Raw genomic sequence first — 24969 nt, forward strand, 5'->3', positions numbered from 1 at the left:
GTTGGCCCATCTGGATATTTTCCCAGTATCCAAAAGGGCAAGTCTGGCCCTGCCTTTACCCTAACCAGCTCTAACTCTTTTTTTAACCTTCAATACACTCACTGTACTCACAGATTCAAACACAATACATAACAAGCAGAAATATGCACATACATACATTTACACATATGCAGCTGTCATATATGAATATGTTTTTGTTTTTTTTAGATGTTTTTAGGCCTGCAATGTCCAGTTAATAGATTAATTATGCTTACTTTATCTGCATTATTTTGAAATTGATACAGGGGGCGCCTTAGAACTGTGTACAGAGAGGAACCTGACAGGTAAATCCAGCCCTGGATACATATTACATAGTTACATAGCTGAAAAGAGACTTGCGCCATCAAGTTCAGCCTTCCTCACATTTGTTTTTTGCTGTTGATCCAAAAGAAGGCAAAATATATATTGGGACACCCTGTATTTGTCTACCTTTATTTGATCTTTTCAGTAGCATTACTGAAGTCTTCTGCAGGAGAAAGGTATTCATTGTTTTTATGCTATAAAATAAAGAATGTTTATTTATCATCCTGAGACACCTTATGACACAGGTGGAAACTGTTTTAGCTGATATAAATCAGGGCCTCGGGGAATTGATCATATACTGTGTACAGAACCCTATGTTTTTGTAAGCACCTTATCAGGTTTCACCACATTCCTGAATTCTGTAACGCCTCTTCTGAGACCTGTCTGATTGCTGAGACAGGTGAACACTGTACACTCACCTTAAACAGTATGTGAAAGCTGGCAGTCCTTCTCTTTGATACCTCCCGTCCTGTCATGGTAGAACTGTCTTAATACATTAGCAAAATCTAATTTCTGAGGATCGGGGAAATGGTAAGCAGCTTGATTAATTGTACTGGACTATTTAAATGTTTCGGTTAATTTTTATCAGTCTGTCTGTCTGTCTATCCATCCATCTATCTATTGATTTCCATTTCATCTATTCCTCTGCATACAGCAAATATTTTTACTTACAATTTTCTTCTGCATGGAACACTTCTCACTCAACCTTCTGTCCTTTTGTCACCATTTTAGAACAAGTATGGAAGTTTTCAAATATGATTTACCATGAAAAAAGTAATATATTCCACCCTAAAGGTGAGATCTTTAAAATGCATTTATGTTAATTGTTTTAGAAATGTTTTTTGCTGGAAAAAGACCACAATGATCTGGAAGAGTATTCAAGAGCTTTGGTTCTACACTGCAGGATCAGGATGGTTGGAGGAAGAAGCCAAAACAGGCCTTTTACACCAAAAAAGGTATATTTTTATTCTATTATATTCGGGTTTAACTTAAAAGTCCACCAGCTCTCAGTTTTTATAGTATAAAATAAAAGCAATTATGTTGAATAATTTGAAGTTCACAATTGGTACTAATTGTCGTGAAATAAAAGTAGCTTGGTGCTCAGAATCAGACCATCTGTTTGAATCCTTCAACTGTTTTTTCTACTGGCACTTGAATTCAAGCATAGGACTGGACACCCTCTTGTAAAGCGCCTCTTCTAAGGCATCTTAGTATGAGAACAGGGAAGCTGGAATATAGACAAAAGGGCTTAAATAGGTAACTAAAGGTGTTTCAAGAGTCAGGGTTGGTGAAGGAAGAGAAGACGACAAGGCACAAATGAATGGTGAGGTTGGACAGTAAGAAAACCAAGGTCAGACAGTGTAAGAGTACAATGCTTACTAAGACACTAGAGGTAATCAATGGCTCAGGGAATGTCAGTTGTCAAGACACAATTACAAGTGCTCCAAAATTGAAGAATTCATCACATTGTATTTAAAGAGCTGCTTAGAGAATGACTTGTGGTAAAGTTTAACCCCTTAGTGACCGCAGACGTACTGGGCCTGCCCGACAAAAACGGTCCTTAAGGACCGCGGATGTGCCCAGTATGTCCACAGCAATTCGTAATTTCTTACATGAGCGCCGCCGTTCAGCGTTCCTCTCGTTGGGGGGGGGGGGGGGGGAGATGTCTGATGGCATCCATAGTACTGCCTGCTGGTGAAAAAAAGATAAAAAAAAAAGGTTTCAAATAAAAAAAATGTTAATAATATATATAAAAAATATAGATATATATGTAATTTTATTCTAACTGTATTTTGATATTAATATATATATATATATATATATATATATATATATATTTATAACAAAATACACTTAGAATGAATTATATATACACAACTATGTAAATATAAATATATAAAAATAATAAAAAATATAAATATATATATGATACACATGATTACATAAATAACTTAAAAAATATACATATATAGACTTTAAATATTTAAATATGTATTATATATGTTTATTGTATATATATATATATATATACAATAAACATATATAATACAGATTTAAATATTTATATATTTTTAAATATTTATATATATTTAAATTCTATGTGCATATTTATGTAATATTTTTACATAATTAAGTAATTTTATTGATTGCAATTTGAGGGACCTGCCTGACAACCCAGGCCGAAAGTCCAGAGAATTTCATTTGCTAGCATTGTATTTTACCCTGTAACTTTCCATGACACTCTAAAACCTGTACATGGGGGATACTATTGTACTCGTAAGACTTTGCTGAACACAAATATTACTGTTTCAAAACAGTAAAACATATCACAGCGATGATATTGTCAGTGGAAGTGACGTGTTTTGCATTTTTCACACACAAACGGCATGTTCACTGATGATATAATTGTTGTGATACGTTTTACTGTTTTGAAACAATCATATTTGTGTTCAGCAAAGTCTCCTGAGTAGAACAGTAACCCCCCATGTGCAGGTTTTATATTGTTTTTGAAAGTTATAGGGTCAAATATAAGGCTTGATTTTCCGTTTTTTCACATTGAAATCTGCCAGATTGGTTATGTTGCCTTTAAGAGTGTATGGTAGCCCAGGAATGAGAATTACTCCCATACCCTTTGCAAAAGAAGACAACCCAAGGTATTGCAAATGTGTTATGTTCAGTCTTTTTTAGTAGCCACTTAGTCACAAACACTGGCCAAGGTTAAAGTTCATAATTGTTTTTTGCATTTTTAACACACAAACAAATATAAATGCTAACTTTGGTCAGGACATACCGCATACTGAATACCCTGGGTTGTCTATTTTAAAAAAAATATGTACATGTGAGGTGTGATTCACATATTTATGACAGATAACAGTGTGACAATGTCACTATTGATACATTTAAAAAATATATATTTTGAAACAGCAATAGAATGTGACGGCAGATAAGAACCATTCGGCCCTGGCCTTATTTTATTGTTAGGATAGCCTTATGCCTATTCCACACATGCTTAAACTGCTTAAACTCCTTTACTGTGTTAACCTCTATCACTTCAGCTGGAAGGCCATTCCATGCATCCACTACCCTCTCAGTAAAGTAATACTTCCTGATATTATTTTTAAACCTTTGCACCTCTAATTTAAGACTATGCTTTCTTGTTGTAGTAGTTTTTCTTCTTTTAAATATAGTCTCCTCCTTTACTGTGTTGATACCATTTATGTATTTAAATGTTTCTATCCTATTCCCCCTGTCTCGTCTTTCCTCCAAGCTATACATGTTAAGATCCTTTAACCTTTCCTTCAATCCACAAACCAGTTTAGTAGCCCTTCTCTGATATTTCTCTAAAGTATCAATATCCTTCTGGAGATCTGGTCTCCAGTACTGCGTACAGTACTCCAAGTGAGGTCTCACCAGTGTTCTGTACAATGGCATGAGCACTTCCCTCTTTCTACTGCTAATACTTCTCCCTATACAACCAAGCATTCTTCTAACATTTCCTGCTGCTCTATTACTGTCAGGGTACCTGTGGTCTCTACCTCCGAAAGAGGTAGAGACTTAGCTGTTCCTCCATCCAGACGGTCTGATGGCTCCCTTCCCCGCGGTCTATCCGGTCATGCTAGGCCGGCCGCGAGGGAGTGACTGCCTTTTACAGCATCTAGGCAGGAAGTAGTCATCAGGACACTCCCCCGGAACAACCTGTCAGTCAATGGCTGCAGGACTAATCAGGACGCCTTGGAGGCGTGGTTACTGCTCTGAACAGGGTATTTAACAGAGCTTCTTTCATTAGCTCATTGCCCTGTCGTGGTTCTAGCTTGTTCTAGTCACTCAGTGCTTGTGTATTCTATTATCCCTTTTGGTTTTGACCCGGCTTGTTTACCTTACTCTGCTTATCTCTGTTACCCTTGATTTGGCTTGTCTCTCGCTTACCTGTCTTCTGTTACCCTCGACCTCGGCTTGTCTTTGACCATTCTATACTGTACTACTTACGTTAGTCCGGCCATTCTAAGGTCCGGTATACGTATCTGGCTACTGTTTGTACTCTGCGTGTTGGATCCCTGTCCCGATCCTGACATTACGACAGGGCCAATGGATCCTGCAAGTACAAACAGTCAGCTGGCTGCTCCTGATCCTAGGTTGGAAGCCAGGGATCACAGAATGGATCAGATGGCGCTTGCGCTACAGGCTCTATTAGCTTGTGCCAATAACCCACCAGAGGAGATACGTAATACCCCTGTTTCTCCTGTCGGTTCAGGTCTAGAGGTAGCCACAGTGGGTGCTTCTTCTCACATTACCCCCCCAGTACGCTATGGTGGGGCTCCTGAGAAGTGTCGTGGTTTTTTAAACCAAATTAGTATCCACTTTGAATTGCAACCTCGCTCTTATCCTACAGATAGGGCAAAAGTAGGATTTATTATCACCCTACTCATTGAGAAAGCACTGAGATGGGCCAACCCACTATGGGAGAATGATAATCCATTAGTTTATAACTATAACGCATTTGTAGCTGCTTTTAGAAGAACATTTGACCCTCCAGGTAGAAAGGTTAATGCAGCCAGATTACTGTTGCGCCTGAGACAGGAGAACCAAACACTGGTGGATTATGCACTAGAGTTCAGGTCTCTGGCGGCAGAAATCAAGTGGAATGAGCAGGCGTATATGGATGTATTTTTGAATGGCCTATCTGATGTAATCCTTGATGAGGTTGCTACCAGAGAACTCCCTGAGAATTTAGAGGATTTAATTTCGTTCATCTCTCGTATAGATGAACGTCTAAGAGAGAGACAGAACACTCGAGAGAGGAACCAGAGACCTTCTTTTAGGTTTGCTCCCGCTGTTCCAAGTCCTGACTCCACGATATCTTTGCTTACTGAACCTATGCAGATAGGGTATACCCGCCTCTCTGAGGAGGAAAGACAGCACAGGAGAAGAGAGGGTTTGTGTATGTATTGTGGAGCCAAGGGTCATTTACTCTCGAACTGTTCTAACCGCCCGAGAAACGCTCGCACCTAAGTCTCTCTAGAGGACAGGCCTTGGGTGTTTCTATTTTGTCCTCTACTCCTGATTATAAAGATCACAGGCTTCTGCTACCAGTTTCCTTAACTTGGGGGAAGGAAGTAGTAAGGGCTATGGCATTGATAGATTCCGGTGCTGCTGAGAATTTTATCGACCAAGCCTTTGCTAGTAAGAACAATTTCCCATCCCAGCTAAGGGAGACACCTTTGGCCGTTGAGGCCATAGATGGTAGACCACTACTAGACCCTGTTATCTTTCGTGAGACCATACCCATTAATTTAAATCTGGGTATCCTACACGTGGAGAATTTATCTCTTCTGCTCATTTCGTCTCCTTCCGTTCCCATAGTTCTGGGGTACCCATGGTTGAAAAAACATAACCCTATTATCGATTGGGAGTTAGGAGAGATACTCTCGTGGGGCCAGGGCTGCCAGGATCGGTGTTTGTGCAAGGTTTCTCCATTAGCTAATATTAACATACCGGAGAATCCTACTCAGTCCACAGAAAGACAAATACCAGACCTTTACCTAGACTTAAGGGCAGTATTTGACAAGAAGAATGCAGATTCTTTGCCTCCACACAGGTCATTTGACTGTAAGATTAAGCTTCTACCCGGCACTATGCCTCCGAGGGGCCATGTATATCCTTTGTCTGTTCAGGAAAACTCGGTTCTAGAGGAGTATATTCGGGAGAATTTAGAAAAGGGATTCATCAGGAGGTCTTCTTCTCCGGCCGGGGCTGGGTTCTTTTTCATTAAGAAGAAGGATGGCACGCTGAGACCTTGTATCGATTACCGAGGCTTGAATAAAATAACTGTCAGAAATGCCTATCCTATCCCACTGATTACCGAGTTATTTGATCGTCTTAAGGGCTCCAAAATCTTCACCAAGTTAGATCTCAGAGGGGCTTACAATTTGGTGAGAATCCAGCAAGGTCACGAGTGGATGACGGCATTCAATACCCGGTATGGCCATTACGAATACACTGTTATGCCATTTGGACTATGCAATGCTCCTGCAGTATTTCAAGATTTGATTAATGAGGTACTTAGGGAGTTTCAGCATGATTGTGTTATTGTTTACCTGGACGACATACTAATACACTCTAAGGAGATTGAGACTCACCATAGACAGGTCAGAAAGGTATTACACAAGCTGCTGCAACATGGTCTATATTGCAAATTGGAGAAGTGCAGTTTTGATCAGTCTCAGGTAGACTTTCTTGGATACGTGATTTCTGGGGAGGGTTTTAAAATGGATCCTGTAAAACTTCAATCTATTTTAGACTGGCCCTTGCCCAAAGGACTCAAGGCTATCCAAAGGTTTATTGGTTTTTCCAACTACTATAGGCGCTTCATTAAAGGATACTCCTCTATCATTGCGCCTATTACCAATATGACCAAACAAGGGGCTGATACTAAGTTCTGGTCTAAGGAAGCTCTGGGTGCTTTCAAGACTCTCAAGGAACTTTTTGCCTCGGCTCCCATTCTAGTTCATCCTGATACGACTCTGCCTTTCTTGCTCGAGGTCGATGCCTCTGAGACAGCAGTTGGGGCTGTTCTGTCTCAAAGGTTAGGGGTGGATAAACCGTTACACCCTTGTGGTTTCTTCTCTAAGAAATTTTCTGGGCCTGAGAGCAGATATGACATCGGGGAAAGGGAACTGTTAGCAGTCATTAAAGCCTTAAAGGAGTGGAGACATTTGTTGGAGGGGACCCTACACCCTATTACGATTTTGACGGACCACAAAAACTTGTCCTATATTGGGGAGGCTAAGCGCTTATCCTCTAGACAAGCTCGTTGGTCCTTATTCCTGACTCACTTCAATTATGTACTGACTTACAGACCTGGTTCTAAAAACTCTAAAGCCGATGCATTATCTCGCCAATATGAACCTTCTACTGTACCTGAACCAGTTCTTTCTTCTATAGTTCCGAAATGCAATTTCATTGCTAATACGAATCTCAGGATTCATTCTCCATTACTGGCCGAGATCATTAAGTTGCAACATCTAGCACCTAAACAGACTCCTGCGGGCCGTCATTTCGTTCCTCCTGCTCTTCAACTGGAACTTTTACAGTGTTTACATAATAGCAAGATGGCGGGACACGAGGAACATCCATTTAAAAGTGCCCTCCATGAAGTTCGCTCCTCGTTATATTGGACCCTACAGGGTGCTGACCCGTATCAATCCAGTTGCGTATCGTTTAGCTCTTCCTAATACCTTACGCATCCCGAACTCGTTTCACGTTTCATTGCTGAAACCACTCATATGTAACAGATTTTCCTCCACAATAGCCCCTCCTCGCCCCGTTCAGGTGGAGGGTCAGGAGGAGTATGAGGTTAACTCTATTATTGATTCTCGAATCTCCCGGGGGAGAGTACAATATCTGGTTGATTGGAAGGGATATGGTCCTGAGGAGAGGAGTTGGGTACCTCAGGAGGATGTTCATGCTCCCCGTCTCCGCAGGGCGTATCACTCTCGCTTCCCATCTCGTCCCGGTTCATTCCGCCCGGTGGGCGTATCTGAGAGGGGGGGTACTGTCAGGGTACCTGTGGTCTCTACCTCCGAAAGAGGTAGAGACTTAGCTGTTCCTCCATCCAGACGGTCTGATGGCTCCCTTCCCCGCGGTCTATCCGGTCATGCTAGGCCGGCCGCGAGGGAGTGACTGCCTTTTACAGCATCTAGGCAGGAAGTAGTCATCAGGACACTCCCCCGGAACAACCTGTCAGTCAATGGCTGCAGGACCAATCAGGACGCCTTGGAGGCGTGGTTACTGCTCTGAACAGGGTATTTAACAGAGCTTCTTTCATTAGCTCATTGCCCTGTCGTGGTTCTAGCTTGTTCTAGTCACTCAGTGCTTGTGTATTCTATTATCCCTTTTGGTTTTGACCCGGCTTGTTTACCTTACTCTGCTTATCTCTGTTACCCTTGATTTGGCTTGTCTCTCGCTTACCTGTCTTCTGTTACCCTCGACCTCGGCTTGTCTTTGACCATTCTATACTGTACTACTTACGTTAGTCCGGCCATTCTAAGGTCCGGTATACGTATCTGGCTACTGTTTGTACTCTGTGTGTTGGATCCCTGTCCCGATCCTGACAATTACATTGTCTGCCTACCTTTACGTAATCTGAAATAATTACCCCTAAGTCCCTTTCCTCAGATGTTAAGGTTAGGACTCTATCAAATATTCTATACTCTGCCCATGGGTTTTTACATCCAAGATTCATTATCTTGCACTTATCCACATTAAATGTCAGCTGCCACAGCTCTGACCATTTTTCTAGTTGACCTAAATAATTCGCCATTTGACTTTTCCCTCCTGGAACATCAACCTTGTTACATATCTTAGTATCATCAGCAAAAAGACATACCTTACCATCAAGACCTTCTGCAATATCACTAATAAAAATATTAAAGAGAATGGGTCCAAGTACAGATCCCTGAGGTACCCCCTGGTAACTAGACCATGCTTCGCATATACTCCGTTGACTACAACCCTCTGTTGCCTGTCACTCAGCCACTGCCTTACCCATTCAACAATATTGGAATCCAAACTTAAAGATTAAAGTTTATTGATTGTTGTTTTTTCCTATGTTGTTATCTGTAACCTAAAATGGCACCATATACTGTTTATATTTTCACATCTATGCTGTAATGTGTTATTTAGCTCATTACCTGGTCAATCTCCCATTACATTTTAAACTATAATTTACTCCATGAAAATGTTAATTCTTAAACGTGGTGTCGATAGAGGCACAATACCCGTCAAACTGCTTTTACACAGCTATTCTTTTTTTGGAAATACTTTTTTTTGACTGTTTTTAATTTTAGTAAAAATATACTAATGTTTTGAATGCCAAAAGGAGAGAAAATTATACATTTCAGTCCAGGGCTGCCCAGTATATTCAATGTTTTAGATGATTCTCTTGGGAGTGATAGTTTCCTAAATCCTCATTGCAATGTTGAAGGGACACACTAAGCACTATAAACCATTTAATGTCATTGAATTGATTATAGTTCCTGGAATCCTCGACGTCTAACCCTCCAACCAGTGTAAAGGCAATTATGAGCAGTTTAACACTAAATAAGAGTCGCTGGCCACCCACAGCCCCACCCCTACCGGAGGCATGTCTACAGCAGAGATTACATACTTGGTTCTAGCCATACCAATTCATACCAGTCAATTGTTGCTCAGCCAATTACAGCCATTTGCCTAAGCCTTAACCTAAGCAGCACAGAGAGGATGGGCTTTTGAGGACTCTAGTTTAGCATTAAAATATTCAAAATTTAATGTTGACTAGAAGGAAAGCTCCAGGTGACTGTAGACACTATAACCACTTCAACCAGATGAAGCGGTTACAGTGCCTACAGTGTCCTTTTACACCATTATATATTAGTTGGATATTAAAAATGCATTTATTTATCTTCTGCCTAGATCCAGTCTTTCAATATTGCATAAAGTGAAGTGCCCTCTGATGCCAATTTTTGTTTTTGTTTTTTTAGGACACAAGAATTCCCACTGCTCCTTGCTGCTAAGGATAACAATGTTGAACTTCTGAGAGAGCTTTTAGCATCAGACAAATGTGATTTGTTCCAAAGAGGTGAGTAAAGCAACCCCCCAAAAAAACCAAAGTGGCAACATAGAAGTTAAAAAAAATATATTGAGATATACAGTTAATGATTAAGAATGATTATAGACAAAAAGTGGCACAGACAATTATTTACTAAAGTGCAAATTCAAAGTGAATTCTAAATTCACGGTCAGAGTAGCTGTACTGAACGCATAGCTGACTTAGATAGTTTTTCCAGTTTGGCTAATTTGACATTATGGTCACCAGAACAACTACAGCTTAATGTAGTTGTTGTGGTGAGCATAGTCAGTCCCTGCAGGCTTTTTCAGTAAACACTGTCTTTTCAAAGAAAATATAGTGTTTACATTACAGCCTAGGGACAACTCCAGTGGCCACTCCTCAGATGGCTAGTAGAGGTACTCCCTGGGGCAGTGCTGCACAGTGTACAGTACTGACATTCAGTGTCTCCACCCTCTGCATGGAGACACTGAACTCTCCTCATAGAGATGTATTGCTTTAGGGCTAGATAGTGGTTTTGAACACTAATGGATTAGGAATGTATGTTTGTGTTCTTGACTCTATAGTGTTCCTTAAAAATTCGATACTCACTTTGAACTCTCTTTAAAGTTTCATTTTGGTGAATAACTTGAGAGAAGGCAGTAAATACCAGGAAGAGCCATCTCGTATAATCAGTACATGTAATTGCCTTCCAGTGGAAGTAACACAGGCTAATACAGTTATTAAATTGGTGATTGTCTTATTCAGGCTGCTCTAAACTAAGAGTAACTATCATAACTAAGCATGCATGTAAACTGTATGTGTACATGATGGCTAAGTGTGACCATGACATGTGTATAGCTATCATGATTTTTGACCTGCTTCTTTTTATTACATCATCAGGAGCATTAGGAGAGACAGCATTACACATGGCGGCTCTCTATGATAATCAGGAAATTGCTGAAATTCTCTTAACCGAAGCTCCGTACCTGGTCAACCTTCCCATGACATCAGAAATGTACCGAGGTGGAACACGATGACTCTTCTTCATATCACATCACTATCATTTGTGTTCTTATGTAGTAATGAATTGTATTTTTGTTGCTTCATACTTGTCTGATGTATTCAGTTACACTAGTGTTCATTTATTCCACTAGCAGACTGACTTCCAATATCAGCACAAATGGGGGAAAAGAGGTTAATTAATACAATAAACCATCCAATGGGTTTTCAAGTTTTTCATGCAGGATAACACTTACCTGAGGCTTTTCGATTTCCCATTTTTTCTGGGACTGAGCAAGTTAGGAAAAAAACATACTTCTGAAACCACCATTTGTTTTCCTTCCCCTGTAATTACAGCAATTATGAGATTTTTAAATAGGTATTTCTCACCAAGCTTCACTGTGGGTGATGGATTTTCTTTTTTTTCCCCTTAATTTCATGAACAAAAATTAGGCAGACTATTATCTCTGAAATTTAGGAGAAATTCTGTGTTCGATAAACATCCCAGATTAATATGGTAAACAATTGTAGAGTAACACGCATTCTACTGTAACTAATAGTGTGTCTCTTTCCTTAACTGTGTAGATCATACACTGTACCCTTTTAAAATCGGGTTTCAAAAGTATTTCAATATAAGCTCTACCCCAAAAACTTTCTTATATTTGAAGAATATTAGTAAACTTATTTAATATTCTTTAGTAAGCTTTTCAATTGATTTAATATTTTGGATAAATGTTTAAAATTCTGTTTTCAGAATATAAGATATAAAAATATATATAACATAAAAAACTATATAAAAAATCTTTATAAACAATATTTTATAAATATTAAACCATGCTAAAAGTGTATCCAAAATGTGAAAAAAATGTTTTATCCAAAAATAATTATTAGTTTGAAAAACGTATACAAAAAAAAATTTGAGGCTATAACTATTAAAATTATATTTATGATAGTATTATCAGTGAAAACTATATGTTTAGTATAGTTAAATAATATTATAACTATTGTGCCTTTTCTTTCAGGACAAACAGCCCTACACATTGCTGCTGTTAATCAAAACATGAACCTGGTCCGTATGCTAATTCAGAGAGGGGCTGACGTGTCCTCACCTAGAGCCACTGGGAGTTTTTTTACTCAGAATCCCCTGCACCTCTTTTATTTTGGTAAGACAAAATCACTACAATGCAAGAAAGAAATATAAATTCACTGCAGTAGGAAATGCAGGCTACATGAAGCTACTTTTTGATCTACCCACCACTGAGTCACCTATTATTTTTATCATAATATATCAATTGGCACGTTACCAATTTAAAACATGAAGAACCCTTTGCTGAAATTAAATATAAATCACATTTTTTAAATAAATATGTGATATTTACCTCTGCAAAAACCATATCAAACTCTGTATCAAACCATCTACTCTAAGTCAGTATCTATCAAATCCCATGAATGTTTTACAAATTCTACAATAAATTCACGTTATTTAGTCAATAATATTGTATTAAATGAGAACATGCACTTAACACCGGATATATCTTTATAACCAATGATAACCACATATACATATTATAGAGATCAACTAATGATTGACGGCAATTATTTTCTAAGAATATTCTTGATCAACGGGCACAGTCCTAAAAGCACTTTGCAGAATCCAGGTGGGGAACAAACTATATCACTGGGATTAAAAGGACATTGTTTATTTAGATCCAATGTTTGTATCCTTAATTTTCCTTACAGTTTAAAAGATATAGTCTATCAACTTGTCTATCTGGCATGTCTTAATATATTTATTGAAGTACCTGTGTTCATGTAGGTCCAATTATAGACAAATACAAAGCATGTGTCCACTTAAAACAATATAAAAACAAAAGTGTAAAACACAATGCAAAAACATGCACTATAGCTTTAAAACCACTCCCCTTATGTTGTTATTTTAAGTAATAAATACAGCCACTTACCTTAAGCCCTTAAGGACACAGCTTTAGAAGTAAAAGGCCCGCATGATGAAACATTTCCATCATGTATCCTTAAGGGGTTAATATTTTTCTATATACATTATTTCCAAAGACTCAAATCTGTTCCAATGTCATATACAAGAGTGCAAATGTTAAGATAAAAAATAAAAAAGAGGATATGTAGCATAAAACCCTTTTTATTACAAACACACAAACAATATATAATATAAACAAATAGTGTGTAGGCGCTTTACAATTTAAGTCAAATAATTTTATCGTAGCTAGAATAGATGGTAGGTAGTGTAACTGATATAGTGGTGCTTACCAATAACACCAAACAGAGAAACCAAATAATATACACAGTATATTAGGTTTTATTTTATTTATATTTAGACTCTTGGTGACTAACTATAGTGGTAAGTGGAACTCCAGCCTTTTTTTTTTTATCATATTGTATTTGTATGCTGGGTTCCACCCCCATAGTACCTTGAGTTGTTTTTTATTATATTTTCAATAAATTATTTTTAACCTATTTGAAGTCCCTTCATCATCTTCTGCCACCGCTATTGGAACCGTTGGCCTGTATAGGCACCCCTGAGCCAACTATACAGAGACTGGTACGGCTCTGGAAAATGTGAGTGGTAGTCCTATGTGTTTTTACAGCTTTATATTATTATACAGTTCACACTATGTTGTGCTTTATTTTTATATTTTAGGTACCATTCCATTATATTTCAGCATATGGTGGTATTATCCAATTCTATATTAATTTTTTATTTGCCCTGGGTTCTGTGTATATACTGATTACTGTGTATATTATTGGTTACACAAACAATATAAGTTGGTTTGATCAATCGGTTTTAAACCCACTTTGAGCACCTCAGTACCAAGCTCTACATCTACAGTAGTCTCCGATAGTTGATGAGTTGTTATTTTGTGTTAAACTGTTAATAATATCGGTCTTGATTAAATATTATAGCCATTATGCAAAAATCCAAACACTAAACTTACTTTTAGAAGTTTCTATTGAACTTGCAACATTAAGCAGAGAATTAATTTAGGCCCACAGCTTAGCAGCGATGGCTGTTGCGGGCTGCAGATTCCCATCCTCTAAGTGCTTCAATGCGTAAATTGAGGATTGTCCCTCACCAACTTTTTGAACTAGTAGATATCTGAAGTTCCACTGGGACATCTGATAGGCCAGAGTCATTTTGGCCCTAGTATCCTTGAGTGCCTTGCAAAGCCACCTCAAGTGCCATAATAATATACTGTTTTAAATGTCCAGGTTCCCAAACTGGCTATCCATTGAGAGAATTAGTACATATTATTTCTCTAAGTGAAAGGCCATTGCTAGGCTCAGCGCATCAGTTAAGGCTCTCAGCCTACCACAGGCTACGTGGGTAAACGTCTAAAAAATGTGGAAGCAGAGAGGGAAGGAATCCATAGGGAAGTGGTGTCGGATGCTGGAGTCCTAACTTTAGGTTGCAAAACAATGTCACAACTGAAGGTAAGACTGTGTCCGTACGCATCAGCTCATATAACTTACATGTGCTTAAGGAGTTATTGGGGTGGAAGTGCTGTTTTAAGTAAATAAAAAATTATATTCAAAAAAATTATTTAAAAATTAAAAATAGCATATGGAAAGTATACCTTGAAATGAAATGAAATGTGCTGCACATGCATATACAGGGAACAAATAATATGAAGGGTTAATGGTAAATATAGTATGAGGGCCTATAGGATGGATAGTACTTGTATGTATAGCTAATATGGGGATCTCCTGGTTTGATAAGTTATATATAAGGCACATATTTTATGGAGGTATATTGCTGAAATTAGCTGTAAACATTGGTTTGTGTTTGTGCAATATTACTTATATAATCAAAATACCATCCAAATTATCTCTTCCTTAAGGTGTTTTATCATAAATGTGACTACAACATTATTGTCTAGTGCTTTAATATACATTTTCATTAAAAATATATTTTAAAAATCAACGGTTTCTTTCCCCAGGGGAGCACATTTTAACATTTGCCGCTTGTGTGGGGAATTTTGACCTGGTGAAGTTGCTGGTAGCCAATGGAGCCAACTTGCGTGCTCAGGACTGTCTAGGTACGAGCGATAGGAAATTCTGCTCTTTGGTTCTATGAATTAGACTCCATTTAATCAATTGTACATTTGTTAATGAGTTTCTCCTTACAGGAAATACTGTGCTTCACATTTTGGTCCTGCAGCCCAATAAAGTCATCTCCTACCAAATGTTTGATCTCCTCATGTTGCTCGATGGTGATCAGAGATACCCTCGATTGAATCAGATTGAGAATAGCCAAGGTCTCACGCCCTTAAAGCTGGCAGCATCCGAAGGGAATGTAATGGTGAGATGAAAGTTCCAATTAGTGAGATCTCTGATGTCCCTAAGCCTAAAACATGATTATATAACTGTGAAAACATATAGAATGGGAATTTTAAAGAACAGATAGTATGTATGGAGACAAGCGTTGTCAGCCATTTATTACAGGTAACAACAAAGACCCATGGAGGCAAGATTAACATATAAGGCTCCAGCATATATTTTACATAGGCTTTCCCATTCATGAAGATGAGTATAAACATGAAAATATGAATGAAGCTTTATGATAAATTAATAAAAACAGCTCCAAAAATGATGGTTTGCATGTGTGAAGCTGCTTATTGCTAACTCATGTTATTTCATGTTCTCTCATCTGTCATGTGCTGTTTAGCTTTCAAAAGAAAAGCTGACAGCTGAACTTCATACCCATAACATTTGCTCTGATTGTGTCATTCTACCAATGAAAGCAAGAGAAGGTACAGGATTGGCTAATAACTCTCAATCACTTCCTGATCTCTGTTGATTCTGAGAATTTGTAGCAAATGATGGACATTATTTTCTGGGTACCTTGTTTTATATTTAAATGTATTATTTCCATAATGCATTATACTTTTAGTTAATTCCAGCTCACATCCCTTAAATCAATTTATATGTTGTTAAGGAATGTTGTTTGTTTCAATATCTAAAAGTGGCTCAAGTATGTATACTAGTGAATTCCAGCGTTGAGGAATAAAAAGCTGAAAAAATAAAAGTGCTCAATCAACATTTATATTTTTAAATTGCAATTAGTTCTTTCTGAAAAACATAGTAACATAGGACTTTATTAACTAACCAGTGTAAAGGTTGGAACTAAGTTATGAGATGGAATAGATTGCTATGTTTACTGCATATTGTGACCAGTTGTTCACACATATCGAGCACTGTGTATTTCAGAACACATACATGTCAATAATTATATCCCTCTTTTTTATCTCCTCCAGATGTTTCAGCACCTACTGCAGAAACATGTTAAAACGGTGAGGTCAATGGGTCTGACCTCATACACCTTGTATGATTTAACAGAGATTGATTCTTGGGGTACACCCTGTTCTGTGCTCCATCTGCTGGTGTCTTCTAGAAAAGCAGAGGTAATTAAGAATATTCAATTTTCCTTTCTTAATAAAGTTCTACAGGATGTATTCACTAAACAGAAATAAACAGAAAAAATAGCAAACTGTGATTGTAGCTGGGTTAGATAATATTTTCCAAATCACCTATTGATAGAGTGGTTTAAGTTATGAACTTTAACTTTCAGTTCCCTAATATTACTTGTTAAGTGAATACATCCACATGTTTTCTGGAATCTCTTTATGTATAAACCCTCCCCCCTAATTTGTTTTTATTATACACCCCAATTTCTTTTTCTCCTGGTTATATTTTTGTGCTAGGCAAGACGTATCTTAGACCTTTCTCCGGTTAAAGATCTGGTAAATGAGAAATGGCAAATCTTTGGCCGTCCCTACTTCTGCTTCCTGGCTACCGTGTATGTGCTGTATATGATCTGTGTATCTTGGTGTTGCGCCAACAGACCACTCCAACCTGTACAAAATGTATCAACAAACCCAAGGGACTTTACCATTCTAGAACAAGTCGCTCTTCTGGTAGGACAGCAATATAGTGTTCTACCCCTTTTGTGTACTTTACATATTGCTTAGTGATAGTACAATATATGATTCATTTTTTTATATATATATATATATATATATATATATATAAACAATACACAATACACAATATATATACACACATTTATACAATACACTATATATATATATATATATATATATATATATATATATATATATATATATATATTAGTGTGTAGAACAAAGACTATACTAATCACTTGTAAATATATATATATGGTCCACAAGGGGACTGGAACATCAACATGGATCATTTATTTTTTATTACTATGTAACAATAAAATAACATTGTATATTCCAAAGAAAAATCTTGTGAGTACTCTCTTGGTTGCAAAATGATATGATAACATAGTTATGTGTTATTCTTTCTTTAGGATTCTTACAACACTCCACTGGATAAAGTAAGGTTAGTCGGAGAATTGATCTCAGTAATTGGAGCTATGGCCATGCTCCTTGTAGAGGTAACTATAGATATGTTTTAATGGATGGCTACATGCGATTAGACTGGATATATGTTGAATCCATGGATGGTTAGAAAATTGCACAAGATGGATGGACAGAGGTTTGAGGAGAGTAGATGGGCAATGAGAATGACAGAGGGTGGTTAGACGATGACTGTCATAGGCGAAAGATTAGGGAAAAGATGAGAATGGCAGTCAGTGAGTAAACACAATGACTGTGATGGGAAATGGCTCAAATATAGGCATGATAGACTGGTTCAATAATGGGCAAAAAGATTAAAAGATTGACTATGATCTTGACTGGGAGTGGATGGACAGTGGTGATGATCAAGACAGAATGGACAATGGTATAATAGAAGTGGATTTTCCAATAGGACAAGAGTAAATGTGTGGTCCATGTGTACAAGTAAATAATACTCCTAAGTGGAGGTTTTTGAAGAGTGCTTGAACTATAAGAAAATAAGAATATTCAGTCTTGCAATGTATGTATGCAATTCACATTTAATAAATATAATGTATAAACTGTCATTTTCTACTACTAAGCATTCTGTATTAACCATTTAAACCTAATTTCTTTTACAGATCCAAGTCTTAATGAGCGCTCGGAATATTTCATTTTTCTTTACAGATATGGTTTCAGCTGGATATTTCAATCTCATTCTGTGCGTACCAAGTATCCTGTTTAGTCATTTTTCTCGCTACCCCCTTACTATTTCCTTCTAAAATTCTATTAATAATTGACACACATTGTATACATCAACAGTTTAAAGGATTACTTTCTGCAGGCAGTCAAATTTGCTTGGTTTGCATAATTATTCCCTCTCTATTTTTGTCCATTAATGATTTGGGGAACAGCAAGTCCTAATGGCACAAAGAGAAATAAGGACAAGTTATGGAATACATTAGTAGAAGAGGTGCAAATTATTCAACATGACTTTCCCTACAAGATAAGCATTTTTAATGATGACAGGTGCACTTTATTTAGCTAACCTGGAATAATGGACAGTAACATAGAATAAATACTTAAAATACCCCATATTTTATATTTTACGTATGTCGTTATATCAGTGATAGAATTGATAAGTTCTGTTAAAACTCACCCCTGCAATATCCATTCTGCTTAAGCAAATGGCACTTAAAAAATGGTACTTAAGGGTTCTTATCTGCCGTCACATTCTATGTTTCTATAGGGATTTAGGGGTGATTATTTCTGATGACTTAAAGGTAGGCAGACAATGTAATAGAGTAGCAGGAAATGCTAGCAAAATGCTTGGTTGTATAGGGAGAGGCATTAGCAGTAGAAAGACGGAGGTGCTCATGCCATTGTACAGAACACTGGTGAGACCTCACTTGGAGTATTGTACGCAATACTGGAGACCGTATCTTCAGAAGGATATTGATACCTTAGAGAGAGTTCAGAGAAGGGCTACTAAACTGGTTCATGGATTGCAGGATAAAACTTACCAGGAAAGGTTAAAGGATCTTAACATGTATAGCTTGGAGGAAAGACGAGACAGGGGGGATATGATAGAAACATTTAAATACATAAAGGGAATCAACACAATAAAGGAAGAGACTATATTTAAAAGAAGAAAAACTACCACAACAAGAGGACATAGTCTTAAATTAGAAGGACAAAGGTTTAAAAATAATATCAGGAAGTATTACTTTACTGAGAGGGTAGTGGATGCATGGAATAGCCTTCCAGCTGAAGTGGTAGAGGTTAACACAGTAAAGGAGTTTAAGCATGCGTGGTATAGGCATAAGGCTATCCTAACTATAAGATAAGGCCAGGGACTAATGAAAGTGTTTAGAAAATTGGGCAGACTAGATGGGCCGAATGATTCTTATCTGCCGTCACATTCTATGTTTCTATGTTTCTATGTACTTAAAGCCTTTGACCCATTGTTTGCTGATAACATATCCATTTTGGGTTGTAGTGAAGGGATAATATTGCTTCTTATATATAAATGTAAGTCCTCAATCTCACATTCTATGAACTCGCATTGATCAATATGTTGTGAAATCCTCATCATATTCTGGTGTATCCCGTCCTTGCAGCATGGCTTACTCCTGCATGGTTCTGCTAACTTTGGTCCTGAGGTTAACACATTCCAATGGGGAGCTGATCCCCATGTCTATCGCTCTGGTGCTTGGCTGGTGTTACATGATATATTTTGCAAGAGGATTTCAGATGGTCGGACCATTTACTGTGATGCTACACAAAGTGAGTAGTGGTTTTTAGAATAGTTTCAATATTAATCATATGCACATAGATAGGGGAAAATCTGCTAAATATAAATACAATAAAGAAACATAGCGTTTAACTGTGTGGGGACTGGCACTGATTTATAATTACAATTGGTCACTCACAGATTTGCAGAATTAAAAAAGCCTTGAGTGGTATCTTTCAGTGTCCAATATGTTGTCCCTCCTCACAGGTTCCTCACAGAGCAGAATGTATGTATCTCAAAAGAAAAAGATATATACACAAATGTAGTACACTTCCAGAGTTGGATAAAAAAGTATTTAATGACTTACATATCAGTATAAAACAAACGGCTTGTCACCATGCACGTCCTACGCGTTTCGTCCTGAACATGGACTTCCTCAGGGACTTGGTGCAGTAAAGTGCAAAAACGTAATAGCAGCATAAAACATATCCCCCCTCCCAGTCCTTATATACATCCCCATTTAGTCCGAAATGTTCGTCAGCTGGTTTTCAATTTTCGCGGCATGGAACCTGGTGACGTCATCGCGTGTGCCGCGGTGTTTTTCCTGGTGACGTCATCACGTCCAGCGTGTGCGTTCCATCTTGCGTTTCACAGACCCGGAAGTGGAGATTTGCAATGGCCGCGACCCACTTCCGGGTCTGCTTTGCTTTGAATCACATATATATTATTTTTTCTACTCACTGGGTTGTGTTCACATATATTGTTGTTTTTGTTTCAATATTAATCATCCCTGATCATACGAAGTGAGCATATATGTATATTTATTAGACTTGGAGAATCAGATTGGTCAGAATCAAAATTCCCCAGTAGAGGGGTGTGTTAGAGCTTTTATTCCTATTTAGAAAGTAACCGGAGCCCTTATAACCGCTTACAAATTACTTGATACGCATATTCCACTCAGTGGTCTGGACTGTGATTCAATAAAACTTTATTATGAATAAAGAAAAGCAGATGTAGCTTTGTCATAATCCAGATTTATTTTTTTTCTAGATAATGTTTGGAGATCTTGTGAGATTTTTCTGGCTAATGATGGTAATCATTGTGGGATTTGGTTCTGGTAAGAATGAATCATTGATTTATTGAACTACAAAATGTATCTATAAATAAATAAGTCAAAATTTATTTACATCATATTCAGTTCACCGCTGACCAAAAGATAATACACTTTAGGGATGTACATGGACCAAAAATTTGGTTCGGTTTGGCATTTCCTAAATTCGGGACTTCGTCAATTGGGGAGCTAGGCAATTCGGCACTTCAGCACTTTGGTTCGGCACTTCCGGAATTTGGGACGTCAGCAATTCGGGACTTTGGCACTTTGAGACTTCAGCAATTCCATAACCTTTAACCCTACCCCGAACCCTACCCCATCCCTAACCCTACACCTAACCCTAATCCTACCCCTAACCCTACCTCTAACTTTACCCCTATCCCTACTCCTAACCCTACCCCTAACCCTAACCACCACAACCACTTACACATCTAGGGTTAGGGGTAGGTGTAGAGTTAGGGGTAGGGTTAGGGGTCGGTTAGGGTCATGGGTGAGGTTAGGGGTAGGGGTAGGGTTAGGGTTATATTCCTGTCATCATTCACATGATCTTCCCTCCCTCTCTTGTTTTTCCACTTTTCAGAAATCCAAAGCACTTTGGCACTTCTGAAATTCTGCACTTCTGTTCGGTTCGGCACTTCCGAATTTCGGCACTTTGACAATTAGGCACTTCGGTGGTTCGGTTCGACACTTCTGAAATTCAGCACTTCATCACTTCGGCAATTCGGACATTTGGAAGCATCCAAATGTCCAAATTGCTGAAATTCGTCTTAATTTGCATTCAGAACAAAACGGATTTCACATGTCTAATACACTTTTTTTTTGCACCATGACTGGTTCATTTTTAAAGCAGATGACTGTTGGATGGGATTCAAATGTGTCCTGACCATATGTGCAGATTTTTTTATGTGCAAAATATGGAATCAGATATAGGAAATTTAATTTTTCTATTATCTATATTTGATAGACATTCAATTAAGGCAAACTATTGGGGTTTCTGTGAGCTACTGCCTGATTCCAGTGTTCTCATATTCTCTGTTTTTGTTGCAATTCGTTTGGTAAGGTTTTCCATAAGTTAAAAGTGTAATCCAAGTGTGGACCCCATGCTCATTGTACTTGGAGGGGTATCAGCTACGCCTCGCCCAAAGAAGGCTGAAATTATGCTTGAGGTTGCTCTGTATTGATTTGTATGACAGAGCTATAGGATTTTGAAATTTGACAATATTGGGAGTTCCAGAGAAACCTTTTGATATATTGAATTTGTTTCCATCAGTTCATGATAGACATCTCTACTCTAAGTCCAGGAGAACCAATATTCAGAAAATGTTTATATTTGTGTCTCCTAAGTTTGTTACAGTACTAAAGCTGGAGAATGGACTAAATGTGATTTAAATGTAGCCTAAATCCACATGGGTTCAGTGAACTACCCTGCTCCCCCTCTTGTCTACAACCTTCTATTCCATCCTTTCTGCCCCATATAACGTCTCTCACAATCCTCTTCTCATCCATCATATTACTGCCACTCTTCCCCACATTTTGTATCTCTCCTCATTTCTCCCATAAAGTCTCCCCCTCTCCCCTACTCCATTTTTTTATTGACATGCACTCTCTACCTCATTCAGACTTACTTCATCCATAATCTCCCCTTGTACTTTTTGACCTTTTTCTTCTACTGTATTCCAAATAGTAAGTTAACTCTTAGTTAACTCCTACAAATATGTAGGTGTGTGTGTGTGTGTGTGGTTTATGTCCAATTACCAATCTAATATGTTTTTTTTTTTCATTATTTCATTTTAGCTTTATGTGTGATCTTCCAAACAGAGGATCCCAAAAAGATGGGGATATTTTACAACTATCAAATGTCTCTTTACAGCACATACCAGCTATTTATCAACACTATAAACTCCCCAGCAAACTATGATGTGGATCTGCCATTAATGTTTAATTTAATTTATTTTCCCTTCACGCTCATTGCAAACCTTTTAATGATGAATTTGCTAATTGCGATGATGGGTGATACATTCTGGAGAGTTGCCCAAGAGAGGGACGAGTTGTGGAGAGCGCAGGTCAGTTCTAATTAATGAAATGTGTGCTCATCCAAATTCATAATAGTCAGTCAATAGTTAATCATTACAAATCTATTCAAGAACATGCAGATAAAGGTACCCAACTTTAACAGCAGAATACATTTGTAAATTTAAATAGTAACCTCTCAATATATACCCTTGTGAGACAAACAAAACTGTTAATATAATAATATGTTCTAGTTAATAAAATCTAAAACAAATTAGACTGGCTGAAATTATCTGAGAGTCGAATGTAATTTGTCTTCAAGGAGTGAAATAAGTCCGTATTAGTACACATTTTTATACATGAGAAAACTGGCGGGCAGGGTATATGGTATAAACTCAAAATGACACATTTGGAAGGTTGACCATTGTTTGCACAATTCTGAAACTGCATTATGTTTCATGTAAGAGTGCATTACAACTCTGTTCATAACGGTGACATTTTAAATGCTTCTATTAGTTTTAGACCCCTCAAAAAATCTTGACGCTGAACACAGTAAGGTACTCTTTTCATGCTGCAATAGTAACCTTCCATGCCCTTATATATATTTATTTATACACAAACACACAGTGGTGGAGCTAACATCTACCTTAATATCGATGGTAAGTAACAGAAGAAAATGTATGATAAAAGAAACGGAATAATGGTGCAGATTAATTCTTAAAATATATAATAAAGTGTACAAGTAAAGAATATACACTCAAAAGATCACTTGGCTCTAGTGTGGAGCACCTTTTGATCTTTAGGGAGATCTGCAACCCTCTTCCATATCTATGAATAATGCAGATGGGAGTCAGAGAGTCTTCATATGTAAAAGCAGGATTCCACAACACGTCGAAGTACTCCAAATTTATTAAAGGGACACTCCAGGCACCCAGACCACTTCTGCTCATTGGAGTGGTCTGGGTGCCAACTCCCACTACCCTTAACCCTGCAACTGTAATCATTGCAGTTTTCTATAAACTGCAATAATTACATTGCAGGGTTAAGTCCTCCCCTAGTGGCTGTCTACTAGACAGCCACTAGAGGGAACTTCCTGGTCCCTAGCAAAGATTATCTGTGCTAGAGCGTCGCTGGACGTCCTCACGCTGTGTGAGGACCTCCAGCGTCGCTCTATTCCCCATAGGGAAGCATTGAAATTAATTTTCAATGCTTTCCTATGGGGTGCGCCAATGCGCATGCGCGGCATTGCCGCACATGCGCATTGGGACTCCTCGGCCGGTGGGCGGGATCAGTCTCGCCCACCGGCCGACGGAGGAAGAAGGAGGAGCGGCGGGGGAGGAGCAGGCAGCGACGTTATTATTGGTAAGTTGCATGGCTAACAGTCACCACAATACCAATCTATAAATAATGTCACTCAATAACCTAAACATTTCTGATAAATCTTATACTACAACACCATTCTGTTACAAAACGTTCTCTCCCAATCAGATTGCAGCACTTACAGTGACTCTGGAAAGCAAAGTCCCGAGATATTTCTGGCCTCGCCTTGGTGTTTGTGGCTTGAAGTATGGTCTTGGGAACAAGTGGTATTTATGGTAAGTAATCCTCTGCTAGTTCATCTGGCTTTGTTAATCTCGTTATAGGTTAAGTTGTGAACATTGTATTTGTCTTCTAAGAGTATTTATTTTTGTAGTTTTCATTGAGCTTCTACAAGCATATGCAGCACAGTTTTCCAGGAAACATTTTCAAAAGTGGACCAATATGCAAGAACATTTCCATAGAGATAGACTTGATTTTAGTAAATAGTATCATAGGACTTGAAGTTATGTTAGAGCAATTCTGAGACAAAACTGCTTAATAAGGAGCAATCAGCAAGAGTATTCCATTATATCTGCATTACTAATGCCATTCTCTTTTAGTGTCGAAGAAACGCACGATACACACAAAGTAACTGCAGTATCATCACACAAAATTCAAAGTACAGAGAAGAGTTTTGGAAGAGAAATCCCTAATATTCAAATCTCAGCTGTAAATTGTCACCAGGAAAATGAACCCAATGTAGAAGCACTGGCAGAGAGGAGATCAAGTAGAGCCTGGCAAATTGTCCGAGGTGCCACCATAGACCAGCTAAAGGGAACTGATGCACTTCCAAGAGGAACAGAACAGGAAGTCTTCTACATTTAATCTATGAAATGTCTGGGACATGAGAGACTATGGGGATTTCACTATATAGCTTATAGTGAGGGTTATTGATGATGGTCATCATGGGGAGAAATACATATTAATTAAAAAA

The 24969-nt window shown here is 38.0% G+C and overlaps 1 protein-coding gene across 1 annotated transcript; it reads left to right on the forward strand.

The window, feature by feature from the left end:
* Positions 1 to 716: 716 nt before the first annotated feature.
* LOC134574525 (transient receptor potential cation channel subfamily V member 6-like) lies at positions 717 to 24969 on the forward strand. Its single transcript, XM_063433635.1, has 16 exons — positions 717 to 873; positions 1176 to 1298; positions 9861 to 9958; positions 10829 to 10951; positions 11950 to 12090; positions 14899 to 14997; positions 15088 to 15260; positions 16216 to 16362; positions 16663 to 16875; positions 17295 to 17381; positions 17964 to 18043; positions 19443 to 19608; positions 20606 to 20672; positions 22461 to 22729; positions 24165 to 24271; positions 24596 to 24969. The coding sequence occupies exons 2-16, from the start codon at positions 1204 to 1206 to the stop codon at positions 24858 to 24860; spliced, it is 2130 nt and encodes a 709-aa protein (XP_063289705.1). The 5' UTR covers positions 717 to 873; positions 1176 to 1203; the 3' UTR covers positions 24861 to 24969.

This window comes from Pelobates fuscus, chromosome 10 (assembly GCF_036172605.1).
Source record: "Pelobates fuscus isolate aPelFus1 chromosome 10, aPelFus1.pri, whole genome shotgun sequence".
In the NCBI taxonomy this organism is placed as follows: Eukaryota; Metazoa; Chordata; class Amphibia; order Anura; family Pelobatidae; genus Pelobates; species Pelobates fuscus.